At 39.2% G+C, this 23,815-nt stretch overlaps 1 protein-coding gene across 1 annotated transcript; it reads right to left on the reverse strand.

The window, feature by feature from the left end:
* Window positions 1–257: 257 nt before the first annotated feature.
* Window positions 258–23,081, reverse strand: LOC143667418 (acyl-coenzyme A synthetase ACSM4, mitochondrial). The gene is made up of 13 exons (XM_077141637.1): window positions 22,881–23,081; window positions 20,845–21,055; window positions 16,329–16,536; window positions 11,031–11,174; window positions 10,024–10,180; window positions 7,861–7,940; window positions 5,574–5,697; window positions 4,835–4,915; window positions 4,618–4,719; window positions 4,084–4,211; window positions 3,900–3,999; window positions 2,068–2,187; window positions 258–524 (listed from the first exon to the last, which is right to left on the reverse strand). Exons 1-13 carry the CDS (start codon window positions 23,079–23,081, stop codon window positions 438–440), a joined length of 1,743 nt encoding a protein of 580 aa, XP_076997752.1. The 3' UTR covers window positions 258–437.
* Between the last annotated feature and the right edge of the window lie 734 nt (window positions 23,082–23,815).

Genomic DNA, 23,815 nt, shown 5'->3' on the forward strand with positions numbered 1-23,815 from the left:
CTACTTGATATTTCATTAAATTCATTTATTGGCTTTTGAATTAGTTATATTCCTGATTTTAACACATTTTAAACCACTTTAAAGTATTTGTAATATATAAAGATGTTAAGTAGAAGGAGTTCTGTTTTTGCCATTTTTCTTAGAATAATTCTTATCTTTGTTTTGAATTAATGAGGCAGAAGATAAGTGAAATTCATTGCCTGCTATTCTAAGTACTCATTTAACACTGCTACACACTACGAATCATAATCCTTGCCTTTGTCAGTTTAGTCCTAATAATTTTTTTTCCTAAATATTTTTAGATTACTTTGGGGAGACACAAAAAAACCTCAATTGAATTTTTCAACCAGGAAAAACTTAATGAGCATTTTAAGAGAGTAGTTATGTATTATTGGAAACAAGAACTAAAAGAATACTTAATGCCTCAATTTATCAAGCTATGCTCTTCCCCATTCTTGGTCTCTTAAAACGTTTCGTTTGATTTTCCCAGTAATTGTCTTCGGAAGTTCTTGAACAAATTCCACCTAGTTGACAGAAAAAGATAAGAAGCACTTGATTCCGTTTTGAGTTGTCCCAACTCAGTATAATAAAATAGAGTGTTCATGAAACTGGTGAATTTTAGAGTTGGGATTCTCCTTTCCCACTGAATTTCTTGGACCCCAGACATTGTTCCACTTTATAGTAAGGATGGCCTGGAGCCCCATCATATAAATCTTTAGTGCAGATTCACATATATATTATTTGCCATAAGAAGAAAATAATCTCTACCCCGTTGCTTTCCCCTACTTCAAACGGCCTAGGCCTCTACTGCTCCAGAGAAATGTAGCGAAACAAAAGAAGTTAATTACTGGCTTTTGGAGCTTTCATGCCATGGACCCTGGAGGTTCTTTAGGGTAGTTTTTAGTATGTACAACTTTCACCTCATAACCTGACCTGAAGACCCTAAAAACCTCCCTTTGTCCTGCATCCCAAGCTATGATTACTGTATTTTTAAATGCCCTCCAATAAAATTTCAGGAAGTCAACTGGTCACTTATTTAGTGACTAATGAAGAAAATGTGACTAGTGCTTAGAAAATTAACTACCTTTTGGGTGAAATGATGCCAATGACATGGAATTTTCATGTTGGGGAGCAGTCAATATCAACCAATAGGATTAGAAGGAAACTGCAATGCCATCTCTGTCATTATATAAAATTGTTCTTAAATCCTCCTTTGAAGATGATTTTGGAAAAAGATTTCACAGTTTCTTTGGATATCTTCTTACTGATCCTTACTGTGGTCACTTGATACTTAGAGGCTTGTGCTTTGAATTCATAGGGGTATTATGGCCCAAGAGTATTAAAATTGATGTCAGACACCAGCCCTAAAAACCAGGCACATGAGGATTCTTTGCCGCCATATTCTTCTCATGTAAATGGGACTGATTAATTCTATAAAGACGTTTGGTAGTTACTGTAAGAATCAAACTAAGCTTAGCCTTCACACAAGGTGACACAGGCAGGGAAAGGAGAGGGCCTCTAAACAGCAAGCCTAGAACAAGAGCCAAATCCTTAATGGTCAGAGTCATGAAAATGTAAAACATAATCAAAAGGGGAACTTTCAGCAGGAAGTTCAAATTAGACTTCCAGATAGGCTGTAACCTCTGGAGTACCAATCAGTGGAGAAATGGGAGGGTCTACGAGCTAGGCGTAGGTATAACCGTTTTTTGGCATTCTATTATTTGGTGTACTGGCCACTATTTTTCGGTTAGGCACCTGTTCTTGCAAGACCATGAATAAATTCCTTTCTTCTTAGCAATCAGATGAGCGTTTGTTCTCCTTAAGGTATGGCATTCTTTCTAACAGTTACTCAGCAGTGTAGAGTTGATCAAACTTAGCAAACTTAGCTTATCAAACATATGTAGTGTGCCAATATAAAACTTTTTAAAGCAAAATTTTGAGCATTAAATAAATTGAAATCGCTGTCTCCTACCAGTATAATGAGCTACTGTAAGGTCAAAAGCTAAAAACATCTATATACTAGCTTGAACTCTAGTTTTATATACAACTTTTGGACAAAATACTTGCCTTTCTTGGGTATTTGTAAGGTGCAGTTGATTTTTTCACATGATCTTGAAGTTCAAGGGATAATATCTCTAGGTTAGATGATTTAAAGGGTGCAGACAAGACAACAAAAGCTTTCACTACCTGTAGGACAAAAATCAATTTATATTGGTATATTTCTTTTTCACACACATCAAGAGTTTGGAATCAATGCTGGACACAAGTACTTATTAGTTGATAATACCAGTATGAGTGATGAATGCAGACACCTGAGATCACCTCTGAACAAAGCTTTGAAAATTATAAAGTGATGCTTTGAGATCTAATTCTAGAAAATGATTTTCAAGTATGAGGAGGGTTGGTATTCAATAAAGCTGAAGGTTGCATTTTATGTCCCTGCATGCATAAATTTAACATTTCAATTAGGCTGACCCTATTTATTATACAGATAGTCCTTGATTTGCACATGACCACTTACTCCACTAAACACATTGTTAGAAGCAAATGGTGGTTCTATTAGAAGTGGTTTGGGGAGGCCTGGTAAAGGAAGGATTGTGTGTTATAGGGCATGGACTCTCAGAGGATTGACCTACCCCCAAAACATCTTGTGTGATAGTTTTTGCTTCTTTTTATAACACTGTTTAAAATCCACCAGTTAGATAATTATTACTAACCTCAAGGTTAGTAAATATCCTTTAAATCCTTCATGTATGTGTTGTGAATAAAATCAGTTCACACGTTGATTCTAACTGGTGTTTACTTCTGATGTTCAGCTGAAATAAGTTATATCGATAGACTGGGAATATGGTGGCAAGTGGAAATATTTTTGAAGCATGGATTATGTCAAGAGTGGAGGGGGTACAGGAAGGGAGAATAAGTAGAGCTAGGACCTACAGTGTTACTGCAGGGAGTCACTGATGTGAGGGGGAGATATAAAGAGATGTTGGGAGGATGTCAATGAGTATTCTCAAATTTTGCCACTTTCTGAGTCTGTAGAAAACCTTCACAAGGAAAGGAAATGCCTTTCCATACCATATAGCTTCCTTCCAGGTTATTACTGTATTGCCTGAGTTCCCTTTCATTCTTTCCAAAATAGGCTTGTGGGACTTGCTTATGAATCTGGCCACACTCTCCTATTTGCATTGTGTCTATGAGAAAATGTAGTCTGAGTTCCATAACAACTGGGCATACAGTGAAATTGAATGCATTTGTTTTTGCAGTATCTGTTCACTCTTTTTAGTAATAGTGGGGTTGACATGAACCCCTAACTCCAAGGAAAGACATATGATCCGAGTCTGGTTGGTAAGCATATACCATTCCCTCAACTGTATTTGTTAGTTTAGAGATGTGATCCAACATAGGCCAATGTGATCATGGTTGTTGCTTGAAACTATTGGAAGAGAACCTCTTTCCTTCCACTGTGTAATTAAGCAGTGTAAGCCTGAAGTTGGTTGCTATCAAGTAGGAAGAACCTGTCAGAATGTACCAACATAAAGAATAGCAGAACCAAGAAAGGGTTACTCTCTACATAACTTCATGTGAACCTTGGACGTAGCTGAACCTGAAGCCTGACTATCCCTGCACCTCTCACTTATCTGAGCCAGTAAACACCACTTTTTTAAAAAACGTATGTCAGTTTGAATCGAGTTTCTGTCATCTGCTACCAAAAGAATCCTAAAACACTTACTTGGGAGTACAGCTGATCTATAAAACTGATTACTTTTATACACATTTTTGCAATGTGGTTGCCTCATAATGAGAAGTAATGATTATTCTTGAATTAGTCTTTAGGGTAGCCAAATGCACAAAATTTGAAAATATAAACTTGCCACTTTAATTAGTGACTTTCACTCTACCTCTCCTCGGACTGGATCTGGACTACTGACAACGGCTGATTCAACAACTGCTGGGTGCTCAATTAGTGCACTCTCTACTTCAAATGGCCCAATCCGATACCTAGAAGAGTAAAAGGATGCCTTAGGTCACTGCACCACCCAAGTTGCAAATCTCCCCAGGCAAATGTGTGACAAGGGTACAAACCCAGAGGATATGATGACATCATCAGCTCTGCCAACAAACCAAAAATATCCATTGCTGTCCATCACTCCTCTGTCACCAGTGACATAAAAATTTCCTCTGATTGTGGCAGCAGTTTTCTCTGGATTATCCTAGGAATCAAAGATAACATCTGGGGATTAATTTGGTCAGAATCGAGAAAGGAGTGTGGCACCCTGGTGCATCACACTTGCTATTTTTAAAAGAAATTAATATTTTAAAAGGTGTCCTAGTAGAAAACACAAAAAAATAAAACATGCTGCTTTTTCATTTCTACCATCTCTAGCCCACCTAGTTTTCCTTTCTGAAGCCACTGCAACCTGTTTATTACACAAAGAATTTAATCTTCACAAAACTCTTAGAAGATAGAAAATATTCTCCTCATTTTACAGCTGATGAAATAGATTTGGATTTTGTCATGCCCAAGGTTACACTGCAAGAAATGGTGAATGTGAAGCTTGGACTCCCTATACCACCTTTTATATTACAGCATGAATAGCACATCCTACATTCTCATACCACATATTCACTGAAGAAACAAAAGGGCCGTGTAGATTTTAGTCTGAGGGCAATTTCCCCTTCTTTGCCAGGTGGTAGAACATTGCCATTTTCATCTATAATCTAGAATGAAAGAAATGACTTAGGTTCTTAAAATTTTCTTTTCACAGAATTAAAATGAGCTATGAATAGTTGTATAATGAATAGCAGAACATTGTAAAACATTCTCTTGACTTACCTGGACATCATAAGGTAGAACTCCTTTCCCCATCGAGCCCGGTTTAATTTCGTGTCCTTTCTGATTGGCACAGATTATTCCCTATTGAGAGGACATGCTTTACATAAGAATGTAAAAATCCATTTTCTGTAGCCATTTAGATCATTAGACTGAAACTTAAGATTCAGTTTTGACTAATCAGTATGCAAAGCTTATGTTCTGAAATATATTATGTCATAGACTAGGGGTTCTCAAACATGAGCATGTATCAGACTCACCTGGAGTGTTGTTAAAACACAGATTATTGGGCCCCATCCCAGAGCTCGATTCACCAGGTTGGGGGTGGAACCTGAAAATTTACATTTCTACAAAGTTCCCAGATGCTGTTGTGTCCGGTTTGGGAACCATATTTCAAAAATAAGGGTGCCATCTTGGAATAAATTCTGGACTGGGGTCCTTCCCAGTTAGTGCAGTGGAACAATGAACTGCTCTGTTCTGAACCTCTCCAACCTCTAATACCCCTGAGACTTCTCCTGCAATGGGAGGAGGCAAGAAGACTGTGTGGAATCAACATAACTCCCCTTCAGCCAAACCTAAATGGTCAACTTATAAGTTTCGGTAACTACTGACCAAGTAAGGCCTTAGGGAAACTCCATAAAACTTCAGAGCATGATGGGGCTGCTTCAGGGTCTTTGTCGACTGTCCTAAGGCTGAAATATTTCCCACTATGCTAAACTCAGACTTTGCCCTTTAAATATACCACTTCTGTTTGTCCATAGCCCTCATACAGCTCCAGCCCAGTTTGCGTCTTCCACTGCTCCAGCACCTCTGGGTTGAGTGGCTCCCCTCCTGTTAAGCAGTGCCGCAGCTTCTTGAATTTGTATCTGGAGAGAAAGAGTTGCAAGGGGTCTTTGGGGGAGAAATCTGAATGGCTTTCACTGCAAGATGGGATGTTTAAGCAACAAACAAATGAACTAGGAGAGGGTGGTCTAGAGAAAGTTCCATCAACAAATATTTGTTGAGATATTGCCAGATATTGTCCTAGGCATGTGGGACACATTAGTGATTAAAGCGAAGATAACTGACAGAACTTACTTTGTAGTGTGAGGAAGAGAAGTGTGAGCTACTAAAACCCGGAAAATGGCAGGAGAAAATGCTAATAATGATATTGAGCGAGCCAAGTGATGTAACGGCTAAGACTAATTGATCATTTACTGCATTGTAAGGACTTTAAATAAGGACTCTTATAATCTTTATAACAACTCCTTATTTATGGATGAGAATATCATAACTCAGAAAGATTAAGGAATTTGCACAAAGCCTCCCAAATAAGAAAGGGCAGAAGGGGATGCTTTGTCCTCTGTACCTTTGCATTTGTCATTTATTGGACCAAGCATGCCGCATACCGTGACTTCTCACCACAACCATGTGAGGTCGATTTTCCTTTTACAGATGGAGCTACTGGAGGCTTAGCTGTCACAGGTCACAGTATTAGTAGTGTGACTGTCTAAGATCATTTTGACTGCCTAAGATCACATTATTAGTAAGTAGCAAAACTGCTCCCCCCTTGGCGTTGGAACTTGAGCTTTTAACCACTGGCTCTACTGCTCTGTTACCCATAGGACTTGGGTTAGAAAACTCAGAACAGCCCAAATGGGTAGGTGGGTGTGGGAGTAGGACACAAATTGGGCATATTCAAAATCCACTTTGAATAACTTTCAAAGCTCACATTTTGGGAGCTACAAAGGAGTTGATACCGATTAGGAAGTTTCTCATGGCATTCTCGCTCCTGGGCATTCACATCTTGCTGGAAACAGAGGGTGGAAAAGCTTGCACACTGTGAAATTTTTTCTCTCTTCCTTTTTCTTTGTTCTCTTGTGTTGAACTTATATAAATAAATATTAAATAAACTTATATTAAATAAATATACACAGCAATTCTGCTGTATGCACAGGTGATTTGGCTAAATTGAATTTAACCAATATAATCATTAGGGCAGTATAAATGTAGTTTTTTTTTTTTTTTTTTTTTAACTTTTGAGCCAATTCTTAACTGCAAGGCAAAGTTTTTCTTTTTTTAAAGGCAAAGTTTTAAGGGTGAGAGTTCTCGGATGTAGGACTCCAGTTTTTCCCAGAAAATGTGCAGTTGCTCCTAGAGGCTATCTAAGTGGTTCTTAACTGGGGACAGTTTCGCTCCCTAGGGGACTTTAGGTAATAATGTCTGGAGAATTTTTTGGTCATAACTGGTGGGGAGGGGAGAGATGCTACTGGCATCTAGTGGGCAGAGACTAGGTGTGCCGGTTTGAAACTCATGTACCCCAGAAAAACTTCTTTAAAAGTTCTTTAATCCTCATTCAATATTGCTGGGGGGGATCTTTTTGATTGTTTCCATGGAGATGTGGTCCACTCAATTGTGAATGGTTCCTTTTGATTAGGTGGTTTGATTAGATTTCCATGGAGATGTGTCTCCACCCCTTCCAAGTGGGGTTGCTTATTGGAGCCCTTTAAGAAGGAATCATTTAGAAAAAAGTTTCAGTGCTGACAGAGCCCACACAGCCAGAAAACTTTGGAGCTGCAGAAGAAATCCCCCCCTAGGGGAATTCTTATTAAATAAGAAGCCAGGAGAGAAAGCTAGCAGATGTCACCTTGTGCCTTCCCAGTTGACAGAGGTGTTCTGGATACATCAGCCTTTCTTGGATCAAGCTATCTGTCTCTGGATGCCTTAGTTTGGACATTTTAATGGCCTTAGAACAGTAAACTTGCAACTTAATAAATAATCTTTTAAAGAGCTGTCCCAGTTTTGGTATACTGCATTCCAGCAGCTTTAAGAAACTAAAACACTAAAACACTAAGGATGCTGCAAAATATTCTTCAATGCACAGGACAGGCCCCCACCCGACCCTGCCACCATAACAGAGAATTATTTGATCCAAAGTATCAACAGTGCCGATGCTGATAAACCCTGGCTATCCTTTCCTGAAGAGTAGAGATCTGTGATGCTGGATTATAGCTTTTATGTGGTTCAAATGGAAATTTCTGCCCAAGTACCTTTTGAGGTCTTTTTGCACAAGCATCCGGTACACGGTGGGGGCACTGCACAGAGTCGTGATAGGATAAGTGGTAAGAGTCTGCATGAATTGTGAAAGAAATAGATGTTAGAGTGGTTAAAGGCCACAAGTAGAGCTGATACTGTCAACCTCTCTTCTTCCATCCCTATGTGCCCATTTTATGGTCACTATCAGGAAAGCGGAGGCAAATGTTATCAGTTGTGACTAGTCACTGGATGTCTTTTGGTAATTTCCAATTTTCAGATAGACTGTGTATCTGTGACAGTAACAAACATATAGAATCAAACTCAATAAACAAGTGAATTGTTGAATTTAAGAACAACCACAAAGTACGTCCTGTTTATTCTACCTCATGAGTACAACTGCCTGCCATATTGACTTTTTTTTTTTTTTTTTTTTTGCATGGGCAGGCTCCGGGAATTGAACCTGGGTCTCCTACATGGCAGGCGAGAATTCTGCTGCTGAGCCACCATTACCTGCTCTGCCACGTGGATTTTTGAAATTCCTTCCCAAATATTCCTGAACACTACTGACTTTGCATGTGTAAGCTGACCCACTGGGACCTTTTCAGAACTATTCCTTTAAGAGACAGCAGACCTTTTGAGTGGATTGACTAAATGCATAAGTAAGGCATTTTTTAGGCCTTTTTGAATTAAAAGTTTTAGGTTCATTAGACATCCAGCCTCCTAAAATCAAAATAGTGACCTAGCTATCTTAAAACTAGAGAAATGCTAATGTTGCAGGGATCTTTTTTTTTTCTCGAGCGTTTCCACTATGTCACTTAATGTGTTGACAATTTGTTTTAAATTTCAGCATTTGGGAGAAGACTCTCAAGATGTACGTCTAGGCTATCTGTATTGTCATGGATCAATAATAGTTTTTGGTCTGTAAATGAGCATTTCCACTGTGTGTACCTTCTCCATTTTAATTGTTCTTACTAAGGGCAATGTATATCATTAAGAATGGTGTGAATTCATAAAGGTTTTTATAGTACTTAAGACACTCCAATTATCTCTGAGAAAGGATATTATTCTCCTTTTACAAATGTAAGTTTTGAAACAGCAAAGTTAACTTATCTACTTCAGGGCATTTTGTAAACCAGATGTAAATATCCCTGTTCTTATGTTACCCTAGATTTCTGTGAGACCCTCAAGCCATTCTGTCAGACTGGTTAGCAAAATAACACGGTGAACATAGCTTTTGTGTACTCACAGGTGTGATGTTAATTTAATAATATGCTTTTCCTTAAACTTAATTGATTTTTCATTGTTGAAAAGTAATTGTCCTGCATCATGTTTTTCTAAAGGCTAAAGAAATCAGAGTTATCTGATACCACAATCTGGCTGTCTCTGAGAAGAAAGGGAGGAAGGGCACACCTAGTTTCAAAAAGAGTACTGAATTCTGAGATTTAACAAAGTGAGAAGCACAGAGTTGGGGTAGACTAATGTAATGGTCCTCTCTGGGAGAGAAATATCCCCAACTTCAATTTCCTCCTTATAGGAGTTTGGACTTGCCAGCTATTTTCTTTGTTTCATTGAATCTGAAACCAAACATTCATTTAAGCTTGAGAATTCTAATCTGTTCATAATATTTGAAATTCCTTCCCAAATATTCCTGAACAGTACTGACTTTGCATGTATAAGCTGACCCACTGGGACCTTTTCAGAACTATTCCTTTAGGAGACAGCAGACCTTTTGAGTGGATTGACTAAATGCATAAGTAAGGTATTTTTTTAGGCCTTTTTGAATTAAAAGTTTTAGGTTCATTAGACATCCAGCCCCTTAAAATCAAAATAGTGACCTAGCTATCTTAAAACTAGAGAAATGCTAATGTTGCAGAGATCTTTTTTTTCTGGAGCGTTTCCACTATGTCACTTAATGTATTGACACAGATTTAACGACACTAGCAAATCCTGAACTACTAGCAGCAGATGAATGGATTTCGCGCCTGAGAGTGTAGTGGGTGTTCCCTCTCCATGGTGTTAAATATAGTCAGAGGCCAAGTCCCTGGAGTCTTTGCTTCTTTAAAAGGAATGATTTCCATAAGCCCAAGAAGTTCAGTATTCTGAGAAATCACTTCTACGTGGTTTTGTGGGAGACAGAGCAGAGCTCTAACTATGTGCAGTTTGAGGTCCTTACTCACATCTAAGAAGGTGTCTGTGTCAAACTGGGCCATCCGATGCACGAAAACACAGGCTCCACGAAGCCAGGAAGAAAACACACTGCCGATGGCCGCCTTGACCCAGCCAGTGTCAGACATGTTCCATATTATATCTGAGGACTCCAAGTCCAGCCAATATCTGAATGGTATGCAGAAGCAACAAACAGACCATCATCACCACCACCACCACCAATAACAACAACCAAAAAAAAAAAAAAAAAAGAAGAAAGGAAAGGAAAACAAACTGGTGTCTTTGAGAGTGCCCTTGTCCCAGAACCTTGACTGCTACAGAGAAGTTTCAAAAGGCCCCCCTAGGCAGCATGACAGATTCTACCTTCTACTTTTGTTAGAGGAAACTTTCTGAATCTTAGGTGGAGTGAGAGGCTGGGTATGGTATGATTTTCCCAAACCAACAAAGAAAGAAACCAACAAAACAAACAAATTTAACAAATGGTGCTGCAATAGGGTGGGGTGGGAGGCTGGGTATGGCATGATTTTCTGAGTTGGTCTATTGATGCAACAAATATTTATTAAATGATTACTGTGTGCTAAAAACAGCAGTGAGCAAGATAGACCAGATCTTTGTTCTTATTCTAGTTTAGGAGACAGACAGTGAATAAGTATACAACAAATAAATATGAATTTCAAATAGTGAAAAGTGCCATCAGCAAAATAAAGCAATGTAATGAGACAGTTATATTTAGATCGGCCTTTCTGAGTAAATAAACTGACCTGGCAATGAGGAGAAGGATATCAAGTATGCAGACATACTGTGGAAGTGATGGAAGCAAAGGTATCCCTAAGTTTTTGGTTTGATCAGTTGGTTAGATGGGCCAGAGCTGGGAAGAGGCATCGAGAGTTCTATTTTGTAGATGATGTATTTGAGATATCTAATAGTCATCCCCAGAGATGTCAGCTAGGCATTTGGATATATTTTGAAGCAGCTCACAGAAGAGTTCACCAAAAATGAATTATATTTTCCTTCCTACCTCCCACAGAGGGTGTACCCAATGCCAAGGCTGCTCTGGGAGTGCTGGGCCATCTTGGGAGAGCCTGTGGTCCCACTGGTGAAATAAATGGCCATTGGTTCTTGACTTCCTGTCTTCACACAGTTGTGCACTTCAGAGGCAGATCTGCAAAATATGCACCCAAAGATGGCTGCTAATGATGGCAACAGGTTAACTCTATTTCTTTTGCCCTGCTACTTATGCCCTTGATGCCAGAAGATAGTTAACAGAACTGAACCTAATCCAAAGCCACCCCAAGATTTCCTCAAGAAATTTTAGATGGACCTTGTGATCTATGCTGATCTAGTGCCAAGATTGACCAGCTGAAATCTTTTTTTTTTAAGTTTCACCTCCCTATTGGTCAAATGAATAGCTAAGTTAACTTTCAACATAAATAACAAAAGGATGTTTTATTTATTTAAATATTTTTCTTAAGTGCTTTTCAAAAATCCACTAATTAAAAAAAAACTGTATTGAATCTTTTAAAATAGTTTCTCACATTTAAGGAGTTTTTATTTTTTAACTGAAGATCTTTGACATTTGAATTAAATTTTAAAATAATTTTTGGTCAATATCTCTGGCAGATACAGCTAGGTGCTTTCCAAATAGCGATCCTCTTCTTCCTTGCCCTAAATAGAACCCATTTTGTCCAGATATCAGGCAGTCCTGTGCTTCAAGCAAGACTGCTCCCCACTTAACTCCAGAATTAAAGCTTGGTTTATCTAAGCCAATTACAATGATTCTTTCCATCACTAGTGATTCATTTAGGAATGGGCACATGCATTTATGGCCAATGAGATGTAAAGGCTAATGTGAAATATTTCCTTATTCTCAAAAAGCTTCCTGAGGAAGAGATGCTGACTCACCCCACTCTCACCCATGATATTCTCTGGTCTTTGGATCTTGTTGTGAAAGTATATGATGTCTGAACCTGCATTAGGCACGCTGGGATTTCGTGGGGCATCGTGGGCATACTAAGGATGGCGTGAAGGAAAGATGAATGAATTTGGGTCCTTGTTAATTTCATCAAACGGCTGAGCTAACCAACCCTCAGACCACCCTACCCCTACACTTATTTGTAAGATAATAAAATTATTCATATTATTTAAACCACTTTCACTTGGGTTTCCTACTAATTACTTAAGCCATGAGCAGTCTAACTGATGATGGTATCTGTGGTAGATCGTCTGCATGGATAGCTCTGAAACAATTCCTTCCATCCAAAACAAGCATTGCCACTCCTCCATTGAAACATGGAGTTTATGATGGTCTCTTGAATCTGGACAGGCCTCATGACTTGCTTTGACCAACACAATGTGGCAGAAGTGAAATTCTGGGACTTCTGAGACCATGCCTTAAGAGGCTTTATAGTTTTCACTTTCCCTGGGGGAACTCAATCACTACATAAAAATGTTCAGGCTTCCCACTGGAGAGAGAGGACATATGTGTGTGTGTGGGGGAAACTGAGGCACTCAAGCCAAACAGCTAGCACCAAGTCCCCAGACCTGAGTAAGCCCACCTTCCATCCTCCAGTCAAGTCAGGCTGTCTTGAGCATGTGGAGCAGAGATGAGTTGTTGCTGTTGAACCTTGCATAAATCCCTGATCTACAGAATTATGAGCAAATAAAATGATTGTTGTCCAATGCCATTAAATTTCAGGATGGTTTGTTACTCAGTGATCAATAACTGAAACAATACCTAAGATTTTTCAAGACCCAACTATCATACTTAAAATTTCCAGGTTGAAAGGAATAGGGTTAATAGCACTGTTTTAATTTGTCTCCATAATGAATGATTTATTGTTACTGAAACTGAGAAAGAGTAAGGAGTAATTAAGCATACATCAAATTGTCAGATATAATGTTATGAAATATTATGATTTCCTTGGTAACTTATTTCCTCCCATAAAAGTAAAAAATGATACATGAATTGCATTGTTTTTTCAATATAAATATGGAGTGAAGTTGGTATGTGTTGGGCCAGAGAGAGGAAGATTTTTTCACAATATCTAGTACTGTGAAAAAACAACAAACCTCTAAGATGAAGCAATAGCAATAGGCCTTTTCAATCCAGTATGAAAATATTTTGAAGCAAGGCTTTTAAGTTTTTTCTTTTTAACTAAGAGACATAATTCATGAGTGACAAGGGGATTTGCAAACAGTGATTCCGTGGTCTGATCAGTCTCTTTTTCCTTGAGTGCCTGATAGAGTTACATCTTTCTGGGTTTTCAGAGCTGACTCTATGCTGATGACTTCCAAATTTGTATTTTTACCTCCTTGGATCTGAGACTCATACATCTACAGCTTGTTAGACATTTGGGTGTCCACAGATCCCTCAATCTCAGTGTGACTAACTTTGTCATTTTCTTAACTTTCCAGCCAACAATATCCAGTCTATCCAGTTAACCAGCTTAAAAAGTATTAGTCTTGACTCCTCCCTCCTTCATCATCCATGACCAATCAGTCTCCATCTCCTATTAGGTCTTTAGTTTGGCCTCTTCCTTCCATCCCAGTCATTGGAGCTCAGATTTAGACCCTCAACATTTCTTCTCTGATTACCACATTAGGTTCCAAGAAAGTCTCTCTGATTATCATTTGGTCTTCTGCAAATTCATTCTCTACAAGTTGCCAGAAAAATCTATTTAAAACCCAAACCTGACCATGACACTCTTTCTTAAACCCTGAAAGTGGGTTCCCTTGTTTATAGGGACAAGTTAAAGATTGATATGGCATGTGAGATCTCCCATAATCTCACCGTGCTTGCCCTTCTAGCCTCCATTCTCACTTTATATCTTCTTTTCCAGCACCCCAAACTGCTTATAATCCTTTCCCTGCACATATCAGGCTGTTTTTGTCTTCCATATCTTTTCTCATGCTGTTCCCTCTTCCCGGAACACTGTCTTGATCCCCTCAAGACCAGAATCCAAGGCTCCAGACCTACAGAGCAGAGTCCTTTTTACTAGAACAGGAAAAGAGACAGATTAGTCTGGTCCATAATTTTGATTTCATCCCCATCCTATTATGGAGATTCTGGAGTGTTCAAATGGGCTTCTTTCTTTGGAAGGCAAAGGAAGATAAAAAGCTTAAAATGAGCTCCTGGAATAGAAAGTTGACTTGATGCAAAGTTAGCTCTCATTATTGCCATACACGGATTTTTTTTTTTTTTTTTTTTTTTTTTTTTTGCATGGGCAGGCACCAGAAATCAGGTCTCCCGCATGGCAGGTGAGAATACTGCCTGCTGAGCCACTGTGGTCCACCCTGTTCGCGGATTTTTGAAAGACGGGCTGGCTGTAGGGAGTGAGATAGCTCTCCTACCCTTACTTTTTGGGGAAATCATCCACAGCCTTTTTGGAGTTATGACATCTCAAAGTTGTTTGCGTGCAGGGGGAATTCCCTTCATTTTGAAAGCCACCCGAAAAAAAAAAGTGAAAATCTCAATTTGAAATTTACTTGGATTTAAAGTCATTTTTCTTTTGTGAATTTTGTGGCACCTTTAAGGTTTCTGGGTACTCGAGGGTGTTGCTGAGTTGTTAAGTCTGGGGTCTCTGAGGTGAGAGTGAGAGTGCATGCTGGCAAGGGGTGAACCAGGTAGCCAGAATGGGGAAGAAAACAGGAGAACTTCAAATTATATGCATTTTTTTACTCATCCTTTAACATTAAAAAATAATTTCTATGAAGCTTAAAAGTACATACATAATTTATAAATAAGTAGTTATACATATATTAAGGAGGTGTGCTCAAATATATCTTACTGATGGGGTGCACATTCAAATAATCTGGATACCCGTGGCTTAGGGAATCACTACACTGCTGAATGAATTTGATAGTAATAATAATAGTAGGTATATGAATTTGAAATTATATGAATGAATTTGAAAGTAATAATAATAGTAGTTATAACTATTATAATACTAACGGAGTGATTACTCTGTGACAGGCATTTCACATGCTTTATCACATCTGATTCCTTTACAATCCCATGAGGAAGATACATTTTACAGACAAGATACAGAGATGGTACCTGACTTATCTAAGTACACACAGCTTCTAAAAGATGCAAACAGGATTCACTGTTTGGCTCTTGGGAAGGAGTTTGAGGATTGGTCAATATGATTTGGTTTATATTAGTTAATAGGATAAATTTTTAATGAGACAACGGAAACTACCCTGTTTTTCAACGGGGTTTACATGGCTTCCGTTTCCACAAACTTCTCTGGAAGAATTTTGCTTTAAACATAAGGTATTTAACTTCTTTTTGAAGGATGATACCAATAATTAACATTTTGCTCACTTTTTTTTTACTACTTGTGAAGCACTTTCTCCCATATTAGATTATTTATCCTCACAACAACCCTTGAGATAGCTGCAGTATAATTATTCCTATTTTACAGATGAAAAAAACCATGAGGTTCAGAGAGGTTAAGTGATTTATTTTGTTCTTTCATCAATTCAATAAATATTTCTTAAATACCTACTATGTGATAGGAACTGGGGTAGAGTGATTAAACAAATAGAAAAACCTCTAACTTATTGAAGATTATAGTCTGGGGTAGAGGTTGGCAAATTTTTAATGTAAAGGGTATCTGGAAAATATTTTAGGATATATGAACCAAATGTTCTCTGTTGCAACAATTCAACTCTCTTGTCATAACATATAAACAGTCATAGACCATATGTAAGCAAACGGGAATGGCTGTGTTGCAATAAAACTTAATTGTCTAAAAACAGCTGGGGGCTGGACTTGGCCCACAGACAGTAAATCAGAGAACAAATAAATGCATGTGATATTATCAGATAGTGAAGGCTGCTATGCTGCGATGAGGAGTTGTTGAATTCTCTTCCAGATAGAGAGGTCAGGGAACACCTCACTGACAATAAAACATTTGGGCTGAAATCCAACTGACAAGAAAGAGCCAACTGTAGAAAGGACTGGGAAGAGCATTGCAGGCAGAAGGAACAGCAGGTGCAAAGGCCTGGGGGTAGGACATGCCTGAGAAATAAGAAAGTGGTCAGAGTGATCCAAGGCAGGGAGAGTGGTGGGAGATGTGGTCCAGCCCATGGATGGTATTCACTACAGCCCACATTAGGAAACCGGGAGTAGGAAAACAAGGCAGCATTATATCCTTTCCTAATTTAAAGTCTTTAATTAGGTGATTCTTTTCTGGGAAGGAACCCAGATCAATTTACAGTGTTTTGGAGTGCTTGGAGGCAAACAGACTCCAAGATGTAGTGTGCTTTGGTTGCTGCTGGTACTACAGAAAAGCTTGGAAAAGATACTCACTGAAATAACTCCTGGAAGCTGAGCCACCCATTCCGGCTATGTGGAGACACCAGGAGTTTTGTCTTCAAGTTGGGACACATTGACGCGATAGACTCCACTGCAGGGGCCACCTCCTCACTGGCTACAACGCACTTGGCCTTGGAGACTTGGAGCCGGTAGAGAATGTCTTTTGCTGTCAGTTGAGTTGTTCCCGGCATGAAGACAAGCCCTAGGTAGGAGAGAGAGCTCCAAGTTGAACAGGATTGTTGTCAGTAGGTAAGGCTCTGCAGACTGTGAAAAACTTGGGCTTTGGCCTGGGTGGGGAGGATCTATGGAATCCAACTCCGTGTTACCCCTGCTTTGGCTCCCAGGGAACCACTGGGATCAGAGTTGGACAGACCCTGAGTCTAATTCTGAACCTGCCACTTATTAGCTTTGCGACCTCAAACATGTTACTTGTTCCCTCTGTGACTTTGTTTCCTTGCCTGTAAAATGGGGATAATAATAGTAATATGTCTTCATATAGTAAGCTTTATAATGGTGGGTAGTTATTACAAAACATTTGAATCATTTTTATGTAACATTAAAAAAACACTACAGCTTAGGACATATTTTCATAAACATTATTGCATTCAATCCTCTGAACCAGTGGTCTCTAAGGTGAATTTGGCATGACAATCCAATTAGGATAAGAAAAGAAAATACTAGAGTAAAAATTATTTTAATTGAAATATTTGAATTCTTTTTAATTTTTATCTCATTATTTTTGTATATTTTATAATAGACGTAATACATTAGTGCAGTAGAACAATGTAAATAACTATAGATATTTGGGGGTTTGTGTGTCCAAACATTTTTATCAATAACATGTGTAACTAAAAAAGCCTGGATATTGCTATCTAAGCAACCCTGGGAGGTCCATAGTTTCTGCTGTTCAATGAAAGGTGAGATTCAACCACAGCAGAGCCATACTTCAAACCCAGGACTTCCCTGTGGTCTGGCTGCATTGAGGTTTGCCTGGATACCTCGGTAATGTTTAACTTATCCCAGCCCCTACTCCATCCTAAGGACCAGCCTGAGATGGGCCTAATTTTAAAGTTTCGGCCCCTTATGAGAAGAACATAAATGGGAGAATTAAATGAAAAGCAGAGGGAAGGTAGTTTTTACTTTCTAAGGTAACTCAATGAGAAGCGAGTTGACTGGAAAGCATTATAAATAAGCACTATCATCTTACTATATACCTGATATCTCACTTAAATTCCATTCCTGTGGGTGTGAGTCCTTTGTAAAAAAGGACCTCTTAGAGATGTTGCTTTTACTTAAAGTGTGTTTAATTGAATCAGAATGAGTCTGCGGCAGTTAGAGTCAGTTGTCAACTTGGCCAGGTGAAGGTACCTAATTCTGCTGCTGTGGACATGAGCCAATGGTACGTGAACCTCATCTGTTGCTCATTACATCTGCAGTCCGCTAGGAGGCGTGCCTGCTGTAATGAATGATGTTTGATTTAATTGGCTGGTGCTTAAATGAGAGTGCACAACATAGCACAGCCCAAGCAGCTCAGCATACCTCATCTCAGCACTCACAGCTCAGCCCAGGCCTTTGGAGATGCAGAAAGGAATCACCCTGGGGAAAGTTGTTGGAACCCAGAGTCCTGGAGAGAAGGCCAGCAGAGACCATCCTGTGCCTTCCTGCGTAAGAAAGAACCTCAGTTGAACGCTGGCTGCCTTTCCTCTGAAGAACTAACTAAATAAATCCCCTTTTATTAAAAGCCAATCCATCTCTGGTGTGTTTGATTCTGGCAGCTAGCAAACTAGAACAGACTCTTAATCCTATACTTGGAGGCCTTACAGAGAGAATACTAGAAGGAGGCATCAGAAGCCAGAAGTAAACAGGAAGAAAGAGGAGGGCACATGGCTATGTGACAGGAAAGCCAAGGAACCCAAGGATTGCCAGCTAGCCAGAGCACTACGAGCACCAGAGGAAGCAAGTCTTCTAGCCAATGCCCTGATTTGGACTTCTGGCTTCTGAAACCACAAGTCAATAAATTCCAATTGTTCAAGCCAACCTGTTAGGTGGTACTTGTTATAGCAGACAGGAAACTAAGATACATGCCATCTCCTCTTGAGAAAATGAATTAGTATATGATGATTAGGAAGTTGATCAGGGACACGTCTTAGAGAATCTCAGAACATTCACTCAATATAGAAATAGAGAACTATTTATTTTGCAACCACTAGTTCTTAATGACTAGTGAATCTGTGAATTCTTAGTGAATCTGTGACATGAATGTGTTCAATGGTTGGGCCTCTAGCTGGGGGTGGTTCCCTTCTGGTGGATTTGAGACTAAATACACTTTAGAGCAAAAACAAAATATTTTGTTGTGTTTTGTATATAAAGAACTCAATTCGCACAGAAAATTTAATAATTTTGAGTTAGAAAACATAATTTCCAGGTGTTTGTTTGACATTTGATTAACTGAATGTTTTTAACCATTCAGCTTCTGTACTTATTTTTATTAACATTTCACAAATTGTATGTTATATTAAGAGTTATTGTTCTAGTTTGCTAGCTGCCAGAATGCAACACATCAGAGATGGATTGGGTTTTGGGTTTTAATGAACGGGGATTTATTTCGTTAGTTCTTCAGAGGAAAGGCAGCTAACTTTCCACTGAGGTTCTTTCTTATGTGGGAAGGCACAGGGTGATCTCTGCTGGCCTCTGGGTTCCAGCAACTTTCCCCAGGGTGATTTCTTTCTGCACCTCCAAAGGCTTGTGCACTCTCTCATTTAAGCATCAGCCAATTAAATCAAACATCATTCATTACAGCAGGCATGCCTCCTAGCCGACTGCAGATGTAATCAGCAACAGATGAGGTTCACATGCCATTGGCTCATGTCTGCAGCAATAGAACTAGGTACCTTCACCTGACCAATTTGACAACTGAATCTAACTACCACAGTTAATAAATACATTTTTTTGTGACAAATAAACCACCCTTAATCTCGTCCCAACCTACAAATGGTTTTACATTTGCAGGTTCTTCTTTACAGTGAATGTAAAAAGACTTTTATGTATTCCTGTTTCTGTTTAAAATTATTAGTCAGAGGATGTTTTCAACATCATTATAAAATCTTTATTGTTATTCTTTTAATGATATTCCATAGGTTGAAGTACCATAATTTTAATCAGCAAAGAACACACTTCAATTAAACTTTAATCTCAGCTAAATTGTGATTTATTTAACCATTTCTATTTAAATTTACTTTATAAATGGCATTGCAACAAACATCTTTTTTTCTATATAGTTGTATATTCTTTGGCATTCTTATTTATTTTTAATTGACTTATAAACATTTATGTCATGTTCTGGAGCAGGGATTGACAAACTTTTCCTCTAACGGGTTAATTAGGCTTTATCTTAATTAACAACTCTGCCATTGTAGAGAAAAATGAGCTACAGACAATATGTAAATGAATGAGTGTGGTAGCAGTCCATTAAAACTTTACAAAAATAGGTGACCAATCCACAAACCTACCTCTGGTTTGCCTATTTCTGACCTAGAAGGCAAAAAAATCCTGTTGGATTTTTTTGGGAGTGCATTATAAATTTTTAATTTTATGTAGTGACACATATACAACTCAAAATGTTCCAATTAACCACTTTTTTTTTTTTTTTTTTTTTTTTTTAAGGAAGGAAAGAAAGACAGAGAAGGAAGGAAGGATGGAAGGAAGAAAGGGAAACATCTTTATTTTTATTATATTTTTTGTTTGTTTGTTTGTTTCTTACATGGGCTGGGGCCGGGAATCGAACCGGGGTCCTCCGGCATGGCAGGCAAGCACTCTTGCCCGCTGAGCCACCGCGGCCCGCCCCCAATTAACCACTTTTAAGTGTTAATTACATTCAATAGCATTAATTACCTTCACAATCTTTGTGTAACCATCACCAATATCTTATATCTCAACTTTGTCATCACCTCCAACAGAAACTGCATGGGATCCCTTATAAAATGACTACTCTGGGAGAAAATGTATCATTAAATCATTTAATCTTTCCGTCTGGAAATAGGTGAAGCTTTCCCAATTGGAGTTTGCAGTTATATCCTTATGAGGCCAGGCATTCTAAAATACTTCTTCTTCCTTTGTATTTTCAAATCAATGAGAATCCAAATGCATTCAATAAAGCCATTCTAGATCAACTGGACAATAATATATAATCCCACACTGCAAAGAGGTGTCAGTTGTCATATTGCTTTTGGAGGACTTTGGGTTCAAATCCCAATTGCATAGCTTTCTGGCTGTATGACTTTGGGCAAGTTACTCAACCTCTCTGAACTCCAGCTTCCTCTCCTTCAAAATGGGCCTCATAATAATCTCTCTCTCAACATAGTTGTTATTATTACAACATGATTACTCTTAATTTTAACTTTTATTTTTTCCATCAGGCTTTTATCAGAATTGACAATTCAGAAAAAAAAAAGTGAGCTTCAATCTCTCTCTGTTTCTGCATGATTTGGAAATGTTAAATATTGATACTGACCTGTTCGCATACAAGCCACATTTACAAGCCACCACTCTGGGATTCGGGGCAGTATCACTGCCACTCGGTCTCCTTTCTGCAGGCCACAGGGCTTGGTGAGCACATTGGCAGCCTTTCGGGACAAGGAGCCCAGTTCTATAAAACTCCATTTCACCTCATCGCCTTTTCCATTCACCCACCACAGGGCTGGATTGGCAGGTCTCTCTCCTGTCTGGCCAAGGACATGTGCAAAAGAGAGAAGGTGGTTTATATTAAAGGGGGACATCTGCCACTCGTCTCTTGGATTCTGGTAAAAGCAACCTGTTTTGTCTTTGGGGAACTACTCTCCTATTGAATGCAACCTTGGAGAGGCAACCCGTCATGGTGCTTGCCCTTCCCTGTCCAGTGGGTGAGCATGTGATCTAAGTTGGACCAATCAGACTTCTGCTCCTGGACTTTGAGTCTTATAAGAGGAACTAAAAGATAGAAAACATTTGAGCAAGAAACTCCAGCTCTCAGTTCCTGGAGCCCTCAACATCCCCCGCTTCTCCCATTCATCAGAGAGCTGTTTTGATTTCTGTTCTTGCTGAGACTCAGTCTCCAGCCTTCCACCAAATTTTGTGAGCTCTTCCGTATCTCTCCAATAACTTCTTTCCTGTCCTAGTTAGATTTTGTTCCATCCTGATAACCTGAATGGGTAGACCAAGGTTGATCAGGACCCTAACATCTGTTTGTACTGAAAAGGTTGAGGAATGGGCTTCACTGGGAACAAGAGGCAGGGTGGAGGGCCATGGAGGCCCGGTCAACTCCATGCACTGCAAAATCTCTTAGCTTTATCATTATCTGGGAAAAGCCAATTCTTCCATCTCCCTCCCTCATCTGGCATGCTCCTTTTACCTTCCCTTGTTGGCAAAATACTTCAAATTCCAGTTTTCCTTTTGCTTCCTCTGTGAAGCCAAGCCTTTCTTAGCTTCATTTTCTCCCCACTGACTTCTCTGTTCCCCCAGCTTGCATTCAAATTCCAGGTGACTCTATTACTTTGTATTGTACTATGGAGTGTCCTACACTGTGGCGGTAAGCGCCACAAGATCAGGGACTTGGTTCATGCACCTTTCGACCGGTATGAACTTGGATAAGTAACTTAACTCCCGTGAACGTCAGTTTCCTTATCTACAAACTTCCAGGGTGATTGTGGGGATTTGATGAAATAAAATCTCAATCTATAGCCATTTGAGTATACTTTCACTATTTTTGCCAGCTCTCAAATTTACTTAACAAGGAAAATGTGTTTGAGCACCACTGTAGTTGGAAAATCAGCATCACTTGCTAAGAATAAGTTAACCAAACAGAAATATAACGAAAACAAAACTATGTCCTTAAATTTTAGCTGGAGGTTATCGACCTCTGTCTGGTCTCTCTTTGCTCAAAAGAGAGTTTAGGAAGTATTAGAGAGTTAGTAAAGACATGATGACCTTAAACAGAGACTTTTCCCTCTATTTAATGGGAAGGATTGATTCAGAGTTATTTAATGCTTTATATATCTAGTACCTAACATCATCTTCTGAACCAGTGGCCTTTACAGTGCATTTTGGGGAGCACTGATATGCACAGTGTTTACCTAAGTGCCTGGCATGGGGTGGGTGTCCATAAGTAGGGACCAGTGGGCTGACTCACTTTATTCTTTTCAATCTCTGACTCTCTCCTTTTGTAATTACACAATGATTATTCATTGGTGATGCACTTTCATGAAACCAAAATTCAAATGACTATTTTGGATAAGTCTTTTCTAGCTCAAACACATGAGTGGGGAGCAAAGAGGTGCTGTATGGTTCTTAGACAGAAAAAAAGGAAAGAGACAAAACAGTGAGTATCACGGCAGGGGAGGGGACCATGGAGGCCACAACTGAGGATCAAAGATCTCCCCTGGGGAGAGAGGGGTGCGGGCAACTGGAAAACAAACAAAGGAAAACAAGAGGATTGAAAGAACTGAATTAAATCTGACAAGTGGACCACAGAGCCAGCAAATGAAAGGCTGAGATCAGCCCAGTATCTTATACCTTCTCCTTTTGGGACCACTGATCCAGCACATCCCCAGCAAAGTTAAAGTTCTTAGGCAACATCCTCTCACAGAGATTTATAGCTTCAAAGTCATTAAGAGTCAGAGGTGCCCAAAACTGGTGATCTTTGTGAAAGTGCCGACTGGATGACTTGGAGAGCCAGATAAACCTGTAAGCCTGGTAGCGGAATACAATCTTCATGACTTCAAAGGAACTTGGTCTGCCAATATGGAGGTGGGTGCACCAGAGCCTGTGGGGAGAGAGGGGAGGAGGGTTTTAAAAAAGCTAATTTAGAGAATCACCAAGCTCCCTACTTTCTCCCCAAACAGCAAATCAACAGAATATTTGTTGACTGGCTTGGCATTCAAGGTCTCCTTCTACTTCCCTCATACTCTTTACTGAACACATCTGCTATTTCTGCTAGGATCTCCTATTCCAGTAAAAGTGGCCCGTTTGCTTTTCACAAATGAAGATTTGGCCTCTCATTCCTTTTCTGGCTACTCTGCCCTATTCTTCCCTCCTCTTCTCTATTATATCTGGTTAGACAACTTGGTTTAAGTCTTGCTTCAGTGACTTTCTGGTTGTGTAGCTCTGAGAAGTTCCTCATCCTACCTGTGCCTCAATGTTCTCATCTGTAAAATAAGAAAACGATAGCAGCCTCCCGTCTTAGTGTTATTGTGAGGAATTAATATGATAATGCATATAAAATGCCTAGCATGGAAAAAGGGCCTTGTAAGTGTTAGCTACTACTGTCATTGTGGCAGTCTTACTGTATGAATCAGGAGGCCCGGATTTTACTTCCAACTCCTTCAAAACTGGCTTGATGATATTGGTAAAATCACCTTCCCATTTTGAGCTGCCATCTCTAATCTAACTTTTTTTTTCCCCAAAGCCATTCATTTTCCATAATACTTTTTCCTTTCAGTTTCCAAAGT

Source organism: Tamandua tetradactyla, chromosome 23 (assembly GCF_023851605.1).
Source record: "Tamandua tetradactyla isolate mTamTet1 chromosome 23, mTamTet1.pri, whole genome shotgun sequence".
In the NCBI taxonomy this organism is placed as follows: domain Eukaryota; kingdom Metazoa; phylum Chordata; class Mammalia; order Pilosa; family Myrmecophagidae; genus Tamandua; species Tamandua tetradactyla.

Coding starts and splice junctions, on each gene's coding strand:
- LOC143667418 (XM_077141637.1), bottom strand. CDS start 23,081: ATGAAGATTGTATTCCGCTACCAGGCTTACAGGTTTATCTGGCTCTCC. Junction 16,537..20,844: donor TGTGGCTTGTATGCGAACAG/GTCAGTATCAAT, acceptor TCTCCTACCTAG/GGCTTGTCTTCATGCCGGGA. Junction 11,175..16,328: donor AGCTTCCAGGAGTTATTTCA/GTGAGTATCTTT, acceptor CATATTTTGCAG/ATCTGCCTCTGAAGTGCACA.